Raw genomic sequence first — 13,613 nt, 5'->3', positions numbered from 1 at the left:
CCAGAAATGATTTAATACTTCGTTTGGTTGGAATTGTATTAGTCTAGTTCCTTTGGAAATAATTTATATTGTTGTTTTACCGAAGTTTATGAATTTAGTAAACATATTTAAAACTCAGTTTATTAATTAAACTAAAAGGTAAATGTTATTCCTAGTAAGTAGAAGTAGTTGTGCTTTTTTCATATTATACCCAATTATAAAACTATTAGTTATTAAAAGAAAATGGGTTAACACAGGAATTTTATTTATCGCAGCAACGACTACAATAATATTTTAAAGTTATTAGTTAAGTAAACAAATTTCATCCGTATGTGTTCTTGCTAAAATTATACATAATTTTGATAAATTTGGATATAGTTTAATAAAACTACGATTTTTTAAATTTTTAATAATTTCCAAAAAATACTACCCAGTAAAAAAATTCATTTCTTTAAAATAAATTTCAAAAGGTATTGCTTACGTATAAACGAAAATATGTCATGCATAAGTTAAAAAAGATGTGATTATAAGTCGAACATTTCAATATTCACCAAAAAAATAAAAATGTTAAAAATAAGTAATTCTTTCATATACTTTTCGAGTCAAAAATAACAGAAGATCTTCGTTGCCTTGGTAATATTGCTGTTAACTGATTGCAGCAAATGTATCACAGTTATTAATTTCATGCAGACTTGGCAAAATCAGTTTCTTAAGTTTAAAAAAAAAAAAAAGAAATGTAGAGTATCTATGAAAGTTTTCTAAAAAAAAAGTTCTTTTTTTAAGTTCAAACATAAAGTCCAAGAAGCTTGTCTTTGACTTTTAAAAAAGGGAAATATTTGGAATTAAATTTTTTTTAATTTTTAATTAATTTTTGAATTTTTAAATTATTGATTATCATTTTACTCCATATTTTCATTAAAAAATATCTATTATCACATTTTCTACGTTTACTACTATGAAAATTTTGAACTATCATTCTCAAAGTAGGAATTTTAGGTTTGGCACAAGTCACTTATTTGTACGGCCCAATACTAAACGGAAACACGCGAATATAAAGTAATAAGAATAACGTATAAGATAAGGACAACTGAATAAAACAAAAATCAATTTAAATTTGGATAAAAATTGTTATTACCTTGATGCAATGGATATTAGAATCAAGGTTCCCATTGATCTGAAATTTTTCCATAGTTGTTGTAGATTTACAAACAAGATATTGTGATTTTCCATTATCTTATACGGCAATCACTCTAAATTTTAAACTTAATCATGGCAAAATTCACATATGGAATCAATTTCAGCCACATAACTTATTTTCCCCTAACCCGTGGCTAATTTTAGAACTAAATGTTTTTCGTAAAATCTTCTTTACCTCATCGTCCTAATACTTTGTTTCCGGTAACAAGTTAAAAAAGTCTAAAAAAATATATTTGAGAAAGCTCATGTGTACTTTAAGAAAGCTCTAAGTTGCTAGAGGAAACAGTCCCGCAGTGGACTGATCGTTAAGACACGGTTCCCAGCAGATCACCGAAGTCAAGCATCACTGGCTGCGGTCAGTGTGCGGGTGGGTGACCACTTGGATCAGGCTGCGTGGGGACCGAGGGTAAGCGGTATTGGTCCTCGTTAAACTGTGCTACCGTAAAGTGCTCGACTTCGCTCGCAGGTCGTCGGGCTACCGAAGCGGGGGTGCCATCCCCTCCGCAGAGGATCAAAATTGTGATGGCATGTCTTCGGTTCATCCTCCGGGATGTATCCCAGACCGTCGCCAATAGCCCATTGTGCAGCTCTAGTGCGACGTAAATGAACAAATCAATCTAGAGGAAACAAGGTACTAATCCCTTTACCGAATTCGGTAAGATTTTCACTGCTAGATAGCGCCACAGATGCCTCAACTCAGAGGAATCTGTGGCGAACCTCATGTACTCTGATAATGTTGCTATCAACAAATAATGATTTTTTTACCATTCTCTTTTTGTAAATATTGCAAAAATCAGAAATTCTTTTTTTTTCAGACTATATCTATCCTGGCATGATTCCAGATCCAGATTACAGTGAATCGGATGAAGGAAATGAGGAAGACAGCGTTGGTGATGAATCATCAGGAAGTCCTAGCAACTCTTCGGCTGAACCTCTAAGAGATTTAGAAGAAGAAGATGAAGAAGAATGGGAAAACACCTATAGATCATCACTTACATACACATTAGGTGAATCTCAAACATTCGCATTTATCTCAAAATATACAGGGTGATTCTGAATTCATCATCAGTAATTGGGTTGGAGGTTGGTTAGGAGGTACGAGAACTGCAATTGATTGGGAAAGTGTCATCTTACACTGCTATGATTTGTCTTCCCATTATAAACAGGCTGTTCGTAAGCAGTTTAGCTAAATTGTCTTGGTTTTACATTTTATATTAACCATTATCTGAAGCTGCATTCAAATAGGTCTAGAGATACGTTGGGAGCTCTTCTCCTGGTAGGGCCAACCTAGGCGTGAAGGCCATTCCATTGTACCCAGCTAAAGCTAATAGGTGAACTTGGAACGAAGTCAGTCCTACCTCACGGTGATCCACGCCACTTGCCGAACAGAAGCTGTAAAATCTCCCTTATTCATGTTTTAGATTATTTTCTTAACGTATACGGACTCAGGGAGCTGATCTAGCCAATTAGCTAGACTAGTTAATTAAGCAACAATAGAGATATATCTATTTTATAGTAATGTAGTGATTTGGCGGTTAATATTATTAAGCTTGCTAAGTTGGCCGCCAAATGATTAAATGATGTCCGCATTATCATAAAATGTAAAATTAATTGAAGTTAAGATAATTTACAAAAATATTACTGTCGTTTCCAATGCGCATGAACAGCCAGTTCATAATTGGAAGGTGACCCTAGCGGCGTCGGAAGCAATTTTCGCAATCATGCAGTTCTCAGTCCTTAAACTATGTATTACCACCTACTAAAAATCATAATGAATGTAGAATCAGCCTGCTTAGCAAACATATGAATTATTTGGAGGTTTAAACATATTTTAAGTATTCTCATGGACTTGAGACGTTATTATCTGAATGATCAGTTGCACTTGAGAAAACCATGTAAATAAACAGAGAAAAACGATGTTTTAAGCAAATATAGTACGATTAGTTCACACAGCAAGCAATGCTCTCCGAAGTTCCGGTATACTTGGTGGTTGACGGTCAGAAAGTCTTCTGCCAAGGGTGTACCACACATGCTCTTTCGGATTCAAGTCAGGTGCTGACTATTCTATAGATATCTTCATTCGCTTACGATGCTCGCACGGTAAGGACGGGTACTGTAATCCATAAACATAAATTGAGCTCCCATGGCACCCTTAAACAAACATATATGTTGTTCCAGAATAATGTTACGATAAATTTGGCCTGTCATGGTTCCGATTTAAACGTATCAATATATTCTGAATCCCAAAATGAGCAACACGGCACCAAAGTAACGGTGGTAACGTGTACGAGGCATTATCTTCATGAAAATGCGACATGAATCATATTACAAGCTAAATCTGAACTCGTCGGAAAACATCACACAATCCTACTGTGACGATGGCCACCTTCACCTCTGTATGTACTCTTCTCCAAGTTAATCACTGGCGACAGGGAATTGCCATGAGTGTAACCCATCTGATAGGCCTGAGAACATTTCTCAAATGGTTAAATGGTTTGCCTTGAAACTGTGGTACCCGTGGTTGCAGACTGTTGACGAAACAGGTCAGATGCTGTGCTTCGGTTATTTCGTTTGGCTTTTACTTCCAAATACAGTGTACTCCCGATTATCCGGGTTAACTACCGGGACAGGTCGCACGGACAATAAAAAAACACGGATAATCCGAAAACTCCTTTCATTAAAGAAAAAATCAATATCAGTACGAAAAAAATATAAGTTACTGACATTTACATGCATAACATCAAACTAGGAGTTTTCCTTTTTAAAAAATGTATAATGCGTCTTCGCCATATATCGATACACAAATTTTACGAACCGCAGTAATGTCACCGTAATCAAATCCTCCCATATATTCTAATAAAGTTTCCACAGAGCAACAGAATGAGAAATTGTATTTTCCTCATTTACTACATCTTCTGCATCAATTACTATCATCACTATTTGATTTAACAACATGGCGATGTCTTCATCAGTCAAATACTGGAAGCCAGGCTCACATGCATCACTTTGAAACCTATATTCTAAATTTTCTTCATCTAGAATTTCGAAACCTTAGATTTGTTTTGCTTGTTCGAGAATACTGCTATCTTATTTTTCTTGAACATCTGAAAAAGATTGTTCATCCAGCGGTATGATCTTTCTCCAAGATCGTGATAACGTAGACGACCATGCTGCTGATATTCCATATACTGCAATCCAATAACGAATATTGCTTCCAAAAATTGGGTAGTGTTATAACTTCATGAATGAAATTTTTTTTCTTGAAAATGTTTCTCTTTATATTTTTTGTATGACTCCGGAATGAGCACGGATAATCCGCAAAACGGATAATCCGCGCACGGATAATCGAGAGTGCACTGTATTAATCTTTATACTGCTCTGTAACTCGGAGGCGAGAGGTACTGTAGCTTCTACTGATATTTCCATCATCTTGAAATCGTCACCAAAGCTTAGAACTGTCACTCTGGGCAGTTCCAAGTTCCTTGGATACTTTCATCTGAATACGCCCACATTCCATGCTGTCGATAATTCTATCAAGTGAAAAAAATTGTCCTCATGCGTCCTCTGAGTCATAACTATTCGATTATAGCACTAGGCGGCTTACAGAATGTTTATGAACAATTTTACGTCTTTGCCACTATTCCTTTCATACCTCTCTCCTAGACTTTCGTCATTATGACATACGTATCGGCGTCATTTGGTGGCTTCCTGTAATTTGCATACTATTCTTTTAGATGATGTAGGTAATAATTCTGCAGGTGAAATTTTCTTTAGAGTTCAATTTTCATGTAATTTTGAATTATCCTAAATTTTAGACATGAGTGTAATATTCAGCACTGTTTAGTATATTTTGCCTAAAGTCAGAAAACCATAACATATTGTTAGCATAGTGTTGATTATTGATACATCGACAGTACACTCGGAGAAGTTGTAGCTACTTCATCGAATTCTAACCCACAAAAAGCACTTTGACCAATCAGCAAGCATTCTTGTCACTGGCGTCATATAATCTTTTATAACATACAGATTCATTTTGACCACGAGCAATTTCCTCACCTCTAATCAGCTGTTGCCAATCCCCGCACCTCTAATCACTTTTTGTAACATAATTTTGAAATGATATTATTTACTTCAGCTTCAGACAGTAATTATTTCTTACAATGTTGATGACTGTTTTATGCATTATACACATCGGCAACAGCTCACTGCTGCCCTATACTCTTTTTACAAGTCCGAATACTTGCAACTTTCTACACTACTTTGCCACTATTTACAACTTCCGCATACAGTTACGTTAAATTTTATATTAAATTATAATTGTGGTATTTCTTCTACTTAGGAAGGGCAGGCACAGAAAAATCTTCTTCAACAAGCAAAATAAATAGTTCACTCTCACAATCAAAAAAAAGTTTATTTTCTGCAAGTGAAACAGTTCCTAGGGCCAGAAAAAGTCAGTCTTTAGAAGAACAAGATCTCATTAAACCAAAGAAACCTTCCAATCCTTATCTTGAATCTACGGAGAGAAAAATGTTGCACAAAGAACTGGCTTTCAAGCAAAAGTAGTAAGTGACATTATATTAATGCAATTTAAATATTTGTCCATATAGATGATTAATATATAGATGATTTTAATGATCAACTCCCGGTAAATTTCAGTTCACTTTCTGTCAACAAAAACGTTCAAGAATTGCTTTTTTTTAATGGGATACAGAATAAATAACGTCACGTGGATGAGTATCAATACCCATTTCTCTTTATCGACATCTTGGAGAAAAGCAACCGTAAAATAAATTAAATTAAAAATAATAAATTAAAAATAAAAAATGAAACACCCTGAATAACTTTTGATCTGATGATCGGATTTTCGCGTACTAGAACTCTATCTTAAAGCTTCGGGATCCTCACCTAAGTGTGCCATTTAATTAGTGAAGACGATGGCTTTAGTTACAAAATAACACACAAAAACGTATTTTTTTAATAATCCTATTTTTTTCCCGATGTATTAGGAATCCTGATCTTCAAAATATGGGAGAGGTTAGCCACAATCTGGGAAATTTTGTCCCTATAGTTAAGACAGGAGAATGGTCGAAAGTTAGAACTTTTATACTTTTTGCGTCATTTGTCATATCTCGAAAAGATTTTAATCAAATCAAAAAATTTTTGTATGCAATTATAAAACTTGTTTATCCAAAGACAACTCCATGCAAAAAATAATTTTTTATTATTATTTTTGATTTAATTGTAGTATACAAAGTTTTGAAGGTATACAAATTTTTACATCATTTTAAAGAATGTATATATTATAAAAATTTAATCGCAATCGGCAAAATAGTTTATGAGTTATACAATTTCATAAGCAACAGTGTATTTGAAAATTGATTACACAAGAAATTATTCGACTAATATCTTTTAAATTTTCCATTTTTCAATATAGAATAGCTTCTCTTTTTTTTCAAAAATGATGTTAAAATTTGTATACGAACGATCAATTCAAAAAATTTTCGACTGTTATTAAATAAAACATAAATACTAAATAATTATTAAAAATTATTTTTGTACATAGAACTATCTTTGGATAAGCTAATAGTATAATTGTGCGCAAATTTTCTTATTTGCTTGAAAAGTTCTCAGGATATGGCGAGAGACGCGAAAAGTAAATTAAACATTAGGGGGTCCAAACTTTCGACCAACCTCGTGACCAAGCTATCGGGACCATATTTTCCAGATAGCCACCACTCCCCATACTTCGAGAGCCAAGAATCCAAATCAGTCGAATAAAGGGTATGTTTATTCATAGAAACTATGTTCTTTTTTTGGTCAGATTTTGTTGTTTAAACTTTCGTCTGCACTAATTAATTAGCATTTTTAAGAATTATTTAAACTACTTTCGAAATATTAAGATGGATTCTAAATTCGTGAAAATAATGCCATTGTTTTCAAAATTGGGGAGCCTTGATGCCCTGATTCAAAGCGGGCAGTTGCAGGAAAAAAATTTTGATTCAAAATTAGTTTCCCAATCTATGCAAAGCTAGCAACACTAAATAAGAGAAGTAATCAATGAGCAAGCGAAGCTAGTTTGGATTGTGAAGCAGTTAGAACAGAACAACAAAACAGTTCTGATGTAGAGCACAGTGAGCAGAAAGTGGAACCCCCTGAGTACACAGACCTTAACTTTTGTCGTTTGCTCTACCAAAGCCTCCTTAACTACTAGCCCTTTAGGCAATAAATAAATAATACTTATTCTTGCATACTTATTAAACATATACAAAAGAATATGCATAATATGTATTTAAAAATATTTATTTCAGTATGTTTTTATTCGATTTTAACTAGCAAAGCTCATAGAATTAACTAAATAAAGGTCTGTCAACTGACTCCCGATGTTCTTTTTTTTAAAAAAATATTATATAAATTTCACTTTATAAAAGATTAGAAAACCTGATCACATCAATGACGAAGAAATTTCAAACAAAGTTTAAATTAATTAAAAATTAACATAAACCTTTCTTTTTTTTTTCAATGTAACCAAGTTGACACTCTATATCTTTTTACTTTTTAGTGGACAAAGTAGCATTAATCAAAGATCAGAATTGCAGAGAGCTTTGGAAAAATTTACAGAAGAGAAAGTTAAAAAAGATCTTGCAGCTTCAAGGCAATCTTCGCTCGAAAAAATTCTTGAGCAGCAAGCTCGAAAGATTGAAATGGTAATAAAAAACGTATTGCATTTTTTCTCTAGCGCTAACTTAACTCCAGAATTTAAACCGTGTAAGTTTCTCTTACTTTTGCACAAAATCTATTCCTGGATGAAAAAAAAATTCGTTAGCATTTTTTTTTTCGTTTTTTAGAATAATTAATTTCCTTATTCAAAGAGAATAAAGTATATGTGAAAATTAGACCAGACACCAGTTAAGCCTTTTTTTAAAGTAAATTTCTTTTTTAAAAATATCGACGCAGGAAAAGTATTTTTTTGGAGGTAAAATTCTAGAAATTTTTTTTTCTTCCTTTACATCTACTGGAGAACATTTGCAGCTGTACAGATACTCTTGTGTTGGACAAATTAATGTTTAAAATCTGATATAATTATTACTCATTCGAACTCACGAGGTTACTTAGTAATAAATAATTATCAATTAGGCCTCAATAAGATTGAGACTGTTAGTTACTTCATTCCTGAAATTTCTCTTGGGGAAGCTTTCATGTTCACTTTAATATCAATGTTTGTAGTTTGATTCGATGTTATCCAATTGCGATTCAGTGGTAAGTTTTAAACCTGAAACCATTATTAAAATCTCGAGTATCGAGTAGGTTAAATAATATCTATAGCGAGTATATTAAATAATTTAAATATATTGGTTAATGATTGACAAAATTTATATCAAATTAAAGAAACAAAATTAATTTATTTCTTTCGAGATATTTAATTTATAAGCTTACACTGCAATTAATGTCGAAAGAAAAAAAAATAATGAATAAGAGGGAGATTAGATGTTGCCAGATTTAAATCTTAACATTTATAATGAAATTATAAAAATATAAAGAAACTTAATTCAATAGAATAAAAGATTGTTTTCAATTTGAATTGTTATAATTATCCAAGGTTATAGTTTTCTATGATTAACGAGTTATTTCTTAATTACTTTTTATTGCGTCACATGTTCTGAAATTCTCAGTTGTTGTTGTTTCAAGTACAGCAGATTATTTTTCAAGTTTAGGTAATCAATCATTTCGTTACGATTAACAAAATATTAAAAAAGAAATATTTGCTGTAATAGTGAGCGAAAAAAAAATGATTTCAAAAGACAATGAATAATTTTTAATGACGAAATCTTTAATTTGTATAAAATTTTTGTAAGTATTTCCCGAAATATGTTTTTTTCTTTTATTGTTATGATTGTTTTAGTTTGATTTAATAACTCATAAAGACGTCCGCATTAATTAACATATTTCAGGTGATATTTCCGAACAAATTTGCATCTCATTACATAGGTCAAAAATATAGTAGGTCATAATATATCGTATATTTATTACAACAATTCATCAACAATAACTATCGGTATTTTGCCTTTTATCAGAATTTTTTCGATTTTAATTAATTTGCAATATTTTTACATTGCTCAAGATATTCTTTACCCAAATGAAAATTTGGGTCAACACTAAATAATATCGTTTTCTGAAATAATCGTCATAGTTAATACTCACGATTTTATTGTTATGCATATCTATTGTTTTCGATATCTCGGTACTTAAACAACTATATTTAACGATATATCGCCTACCTGTAGTCCAAACCTATCTTGAGTATAGCATTTATGTATTTTCTTAATTTATTTTGCATTATAAATAAACAAATAATTATTTTTTGCAGTATGAGGGTAAAGGATCACAAGTTCGTCCAGCATTTTTTATTTTATTTTTTATAATGACGACGTCCGCATGAATTAGCATATTTAGTTGATATTTTAAACAAAATTGCATCACATTACGTAGGTCAAAAATATAGTTGGTCATAATATATCATATTTTTACTATCACAAGTCATCATCAGAAACTATCGATATTTTGCAGTTAATCATATTTTTTCACGATTTATATTAATTTAAAATATTAATAACTTTGCTAATTATATTCATTACCCAACTAAACGTGATCAACTCCAAAATTAGTATCGTTTTTAAAAAACGTCATTATAATTAGCACTCTCTATATTTATATGTACATTATCGAATTACATATTAAATTATCGTTGTCTTAACGCTCACGACATCATCAAATTCGCTAGTTATAGTTGTCAAAAAAGATCACGATGCCAACGGTATCGATAACTACCATTTTTTCGATTGTATCGTAATTGATGATAGATAACGAGAGCACTTTTAAAAATACAGTCAACTCGATACTTAAGCAAGGATATTTCATGATTTATCACCCACCTGTAGTCGAAAGTTATTCTGGGTATAGCATTTTATTCCAATTTATTTAATGCATTATAAATAAGAGAATGACTTATTTTTACAGTATGAGGGTGAAGGATCACAAGTTCGTCCAGCATGGATCGAACGTCTTCAACAGCAGCATATCAACAGAAAGGTGGATCCTAAAGTCGATGAATTCTTCCGAGTACACGCAAAGGTAGTTGGCAGTCTCTTCCGATCTCACTCGGCCGATGAGGAAAGTAACCATTCATCAGACAGTTCTTCTTCAAGACGATCTTCACCCTCAGATAGTGAAGGATGAGCTATGTGCTCAAAGTTCCATTTTTATACACATTGCATACTTTTATCTCGATTGCTATAGTAGTTGAGCACTATATGAGCATAACTTCAATAAAAACATATTTTATTAAGTTTTCATCTTGCCTGATTTAGAATACTTTTATAATGCATATCGTCAACTGGTGATACTTTGCCCACACCATTAGAAATGTCTCTGAAAAAATGGTTAAATAACAATTTATTTTATTATTATTTCACCAAATTCAAACAAAATAATCAAATAACTTAAAATAAGATGGTATTCAAACTGTTAAAAAACCGTTTAATAACTGCTTTCGCCTAATACGATTAAACAACCAAAATTTTATCTCCCCAACTAGCAAAAATAAATCAGGACATTTGGGTACTTTCAACTTGAGAAGAAGTGAAGTGGTTAGATCTAACCATGCGATTTAAATGAATATGCCTAGCCATGTGATTAAATTAATGGTATACGCGTTATCACATCACGCGTGTGTGTCGAACCTGATTGGTTTCTGAATCGACAAATGCCAGGATTTAGATACAATGAAGTCCCTTGCTGGTGTCTATTTGAAAAGAAGAAGTTAAGCACTCGTAAAATTGTTATATTCTGGTTATAAAATTTTGGAAGATAGTTATTTTTAAAAATAATTTTTAAAAAAAAGGGCACATAAGTGTCGGTATATGTACGTCGGTCGGTGCATCCTGCGTTGTCTTGGTTTCAAAGCCAACTTGCATTAGCATGCATTAAACTTGTCGTTACACTTAGAAATACACGCACGTATCTAACGAAACTTGTGAATGACAATCTTTATTATTTAACTTTTAAATCAAGGAAATATTAATCAAATAAGAACAAATTTTGATTCTTTTTTAATTTTTGCAAAATATTTTTACTTCTCAAAAAGTTTTTCATGTAATAAATTTACCAAATCAGTACACTTCCCTTGAAAACAATAAAAAATTCCAAGAAATATATTAAAATCTAGTTTCATTGCTTTACAAAAATTTAATTTCAGCCATATAGTTAAATTCATTAATGCCCGGCTATAAAAGCGGCAGGGTGGCCGGTTTACCAAGAAAGAATTTAAAAAGTGGTAGCGAAAGATTTGGGAAACAAATTATTTTTACTAATTTGTAATCTATCAAAATAAATCAGAAAATAGAAGGAAATAAAATTTATTTAACTGAATTCCGACAATCAAAGTGAAATTACACCCTCTAAGATTTCAAACAGCCTAATGAAACTTTTATCACCACTTTTTATATTTTCCCCTGTTGTAGCCACCCGGTTGTTTGAAAATTACCTAAAAGAAAAAAGTTATAGTTCAAGTTTATTTATAACAAGAGTATATTTTTTTGGTAGGTAATGCCGCTTTAGCTGTTAAAAAAGTTCCGATTTGAAATTCAAATAATTATTCTATTGTAAATACATTGTGGTAGACATAACTCTCTTGTTCATGCAAAATAAATGCTAATAGTGAAGCACTAAAGCTACTGCTTGATTTTTGTTTGAAAAAGAAAAGAATCTTCCTTTTAACTAATATCTACGCTATATATAGTCACCAATAGGTTATAAGCATCCTGTACATAACATTCATCATCAGAAACCAAACAAAATGGGCCTTGTTAGTCCCTCTCCCCTTAAACAAAAACGAAATTTTAGTGAGAATTCATCCAATCGATTGGATGAATTCTCCCTAAATTTTCGTTTTTGTTTAATGGAGAATTTTTGATTAGCAACTAATATGAAAACTCTACTTTATTTGTTAGTAACCCAATTTATTGTTTGAAACAAAAGTTTTTAATCTCTTTTTATTCTAATTTCTCACTCTCCCTTGATAGCAAACAGAGAAGGCAATTCTACATTCAAAATAATGAATAAAGACTAATGAATAATTGATCGAAATCCTCCTGAGTAATGATTAATGTTTACGTGGCCAAGCATATTTTATCATTTCCGATAACATGGTAAATTTGAGATGATTTTACTGCTACTTTTTTTCCGGGGTACGAACAATCCTGCCCTGTTCCATGACAAAGCTAAGTCAACAAGAATCACATTTTATTAAAGCAGTTTTAAAGTTTCTTTTCTTCGTTTTTTCCCCTTCTTTTTTATTATATATATTAACGTCGTAGGAGTCTTGAGAATGAGAGCCTGTTTTTCAGAGCTTTTGAAACATTTCGACTGTTATTTATAAATTTATGAAACGACTGAAATTTTTAATCGGTAACTCGTTTCATTTTAATTTCTCAACCCTCCCTTGATAACAAACAGAAAAGGCGAATCTACATTCAAAAGAATGGATAAAGACTAATAAATAGTTAATTAAAATTCTCCGGAGTACTGATTAATATTCACATGGTCATACACATTTTATTAATCCCCAAAACATGGTAAATTTGAGTTGATTTTACTGCCACCTTTTCTTTTTTTCTGATGTACAAACAGCCCTGCCCTGTTCCATGACAAAGCTAAGTCAAAACGCATTATATTTTATTAGAGCAGTTTCAGTTTCTTTCCTTCGTCCTTTTTTTTTTTTTNGAGCACTCGGATTTAACGAGTACATGTTACGGTCCCTTTGTGCTCGTTATAAACGAGTTCGACTGTATATTGTTTAATTTAATCGTTTTCAATGCAAGGCGATTGGAAAGTGTGAAAAGGAAAATATTCGGCTTTGAAATGAATCACTCATCTGTAATGATTAAAATAATAAGATAAGTCACGAATTCTTCATCTTTTTTTAAGAAAAAGAAAGTTTATTTTATTGTTTCTGTTGCTCAGTTGATCGAATTAAAGATAGTGAATACTCTTTGATAGCGCTCATAAATATCTGCTTGACCGTCTATCATTCCTCCAACTTACACTACTTAAACACTAGAGTATGTAATCAAATTTCTCTCTTACAACAAAAAAAAAGTATGATCTCCAAGCACTCTAGATTTTCTACAATATTCCTTTTTACTTTCTTTACACTATGCTGTTCTATAGGATCTTTGGAAAACAAATTCAACTATTTTGACGGTAAGTAGAAAAAAAAATATTTGTTGGTAACTACACTGTATAAAAATTTGGCGTATAGCTGCCACCATTTTTGGTGCTGATGTAAACTAAAAATTTTCACTGTCATATTTTTCTTTATTTGCTTTCGTAGTCGCATTTTTTTATTTACTTTTTCACTGTTATAGTTTTATTTATTTATT

The 13,613-nt window shown here is 31.7% G+C and overlaps 1 protein-coding gene across 2 annotated transcripts in view; it reads left to right on the top strand.

The window, feature by feature from the left end:
- LOC107453113 (uncharacterized) overlaps positions 1-10,508 on the top strand; it is a 35,640-nt gene extending 25,132 nt beyond the window's left edge. The window contains exons 1-5 of one of the 2 annotated variants that reach the window (XM_071179303.1): positions 296-412; positions 1,992-2,183; positions 5,516-5,738; positions 7,736-7,880; positions 10,192-10,508. In XM_071179303.1, coding sequence (XP_071035404.1) covers positions 2,009-2,183; positions 5,516-5,738; positions 7,736-7,880; positions 10,192-10,410 — 762 coding nt within the window. In that variant the 5' untranslated portion in view covers positions 296-412; positions 1,992-2,008 and the 3' untranslated portion in view covers positions 10,411-10,508. Of the gene's footprint in view, positions 1-295; positions 413-1,991; positions 2,184-5,515; positions 5,739-7,735; positions 7,881-10,191 lie in introns of those variants that run through there. The other variant, XM_016069803.3, reaches the window with a different exon arrangement.
- Positions 10,509-13,613: the final 3,105 nt, after the last annotated feature.

This window comes from Parasteatoda tepidariorum, chromosome 3 (genome assembly GCF_043381705.1).
Source record: "Parasteatoda tepidariorum isolate YZ-2023 chromosome 3, CAS_Ptep_4.0, whole genome shotgun sequence".
Classification (NCBI taxonomy): Eukaryota; Metazoa; Arthropoda; class Arachnida; order Araneae; family Theridiidae; genus Parasteatoda; species Parasteatoda tepidariorum.
Note: the sequence above shows the minus strand (reverse complement) of the source record. Positions and strands in the feature narration are given on the sequence as shown.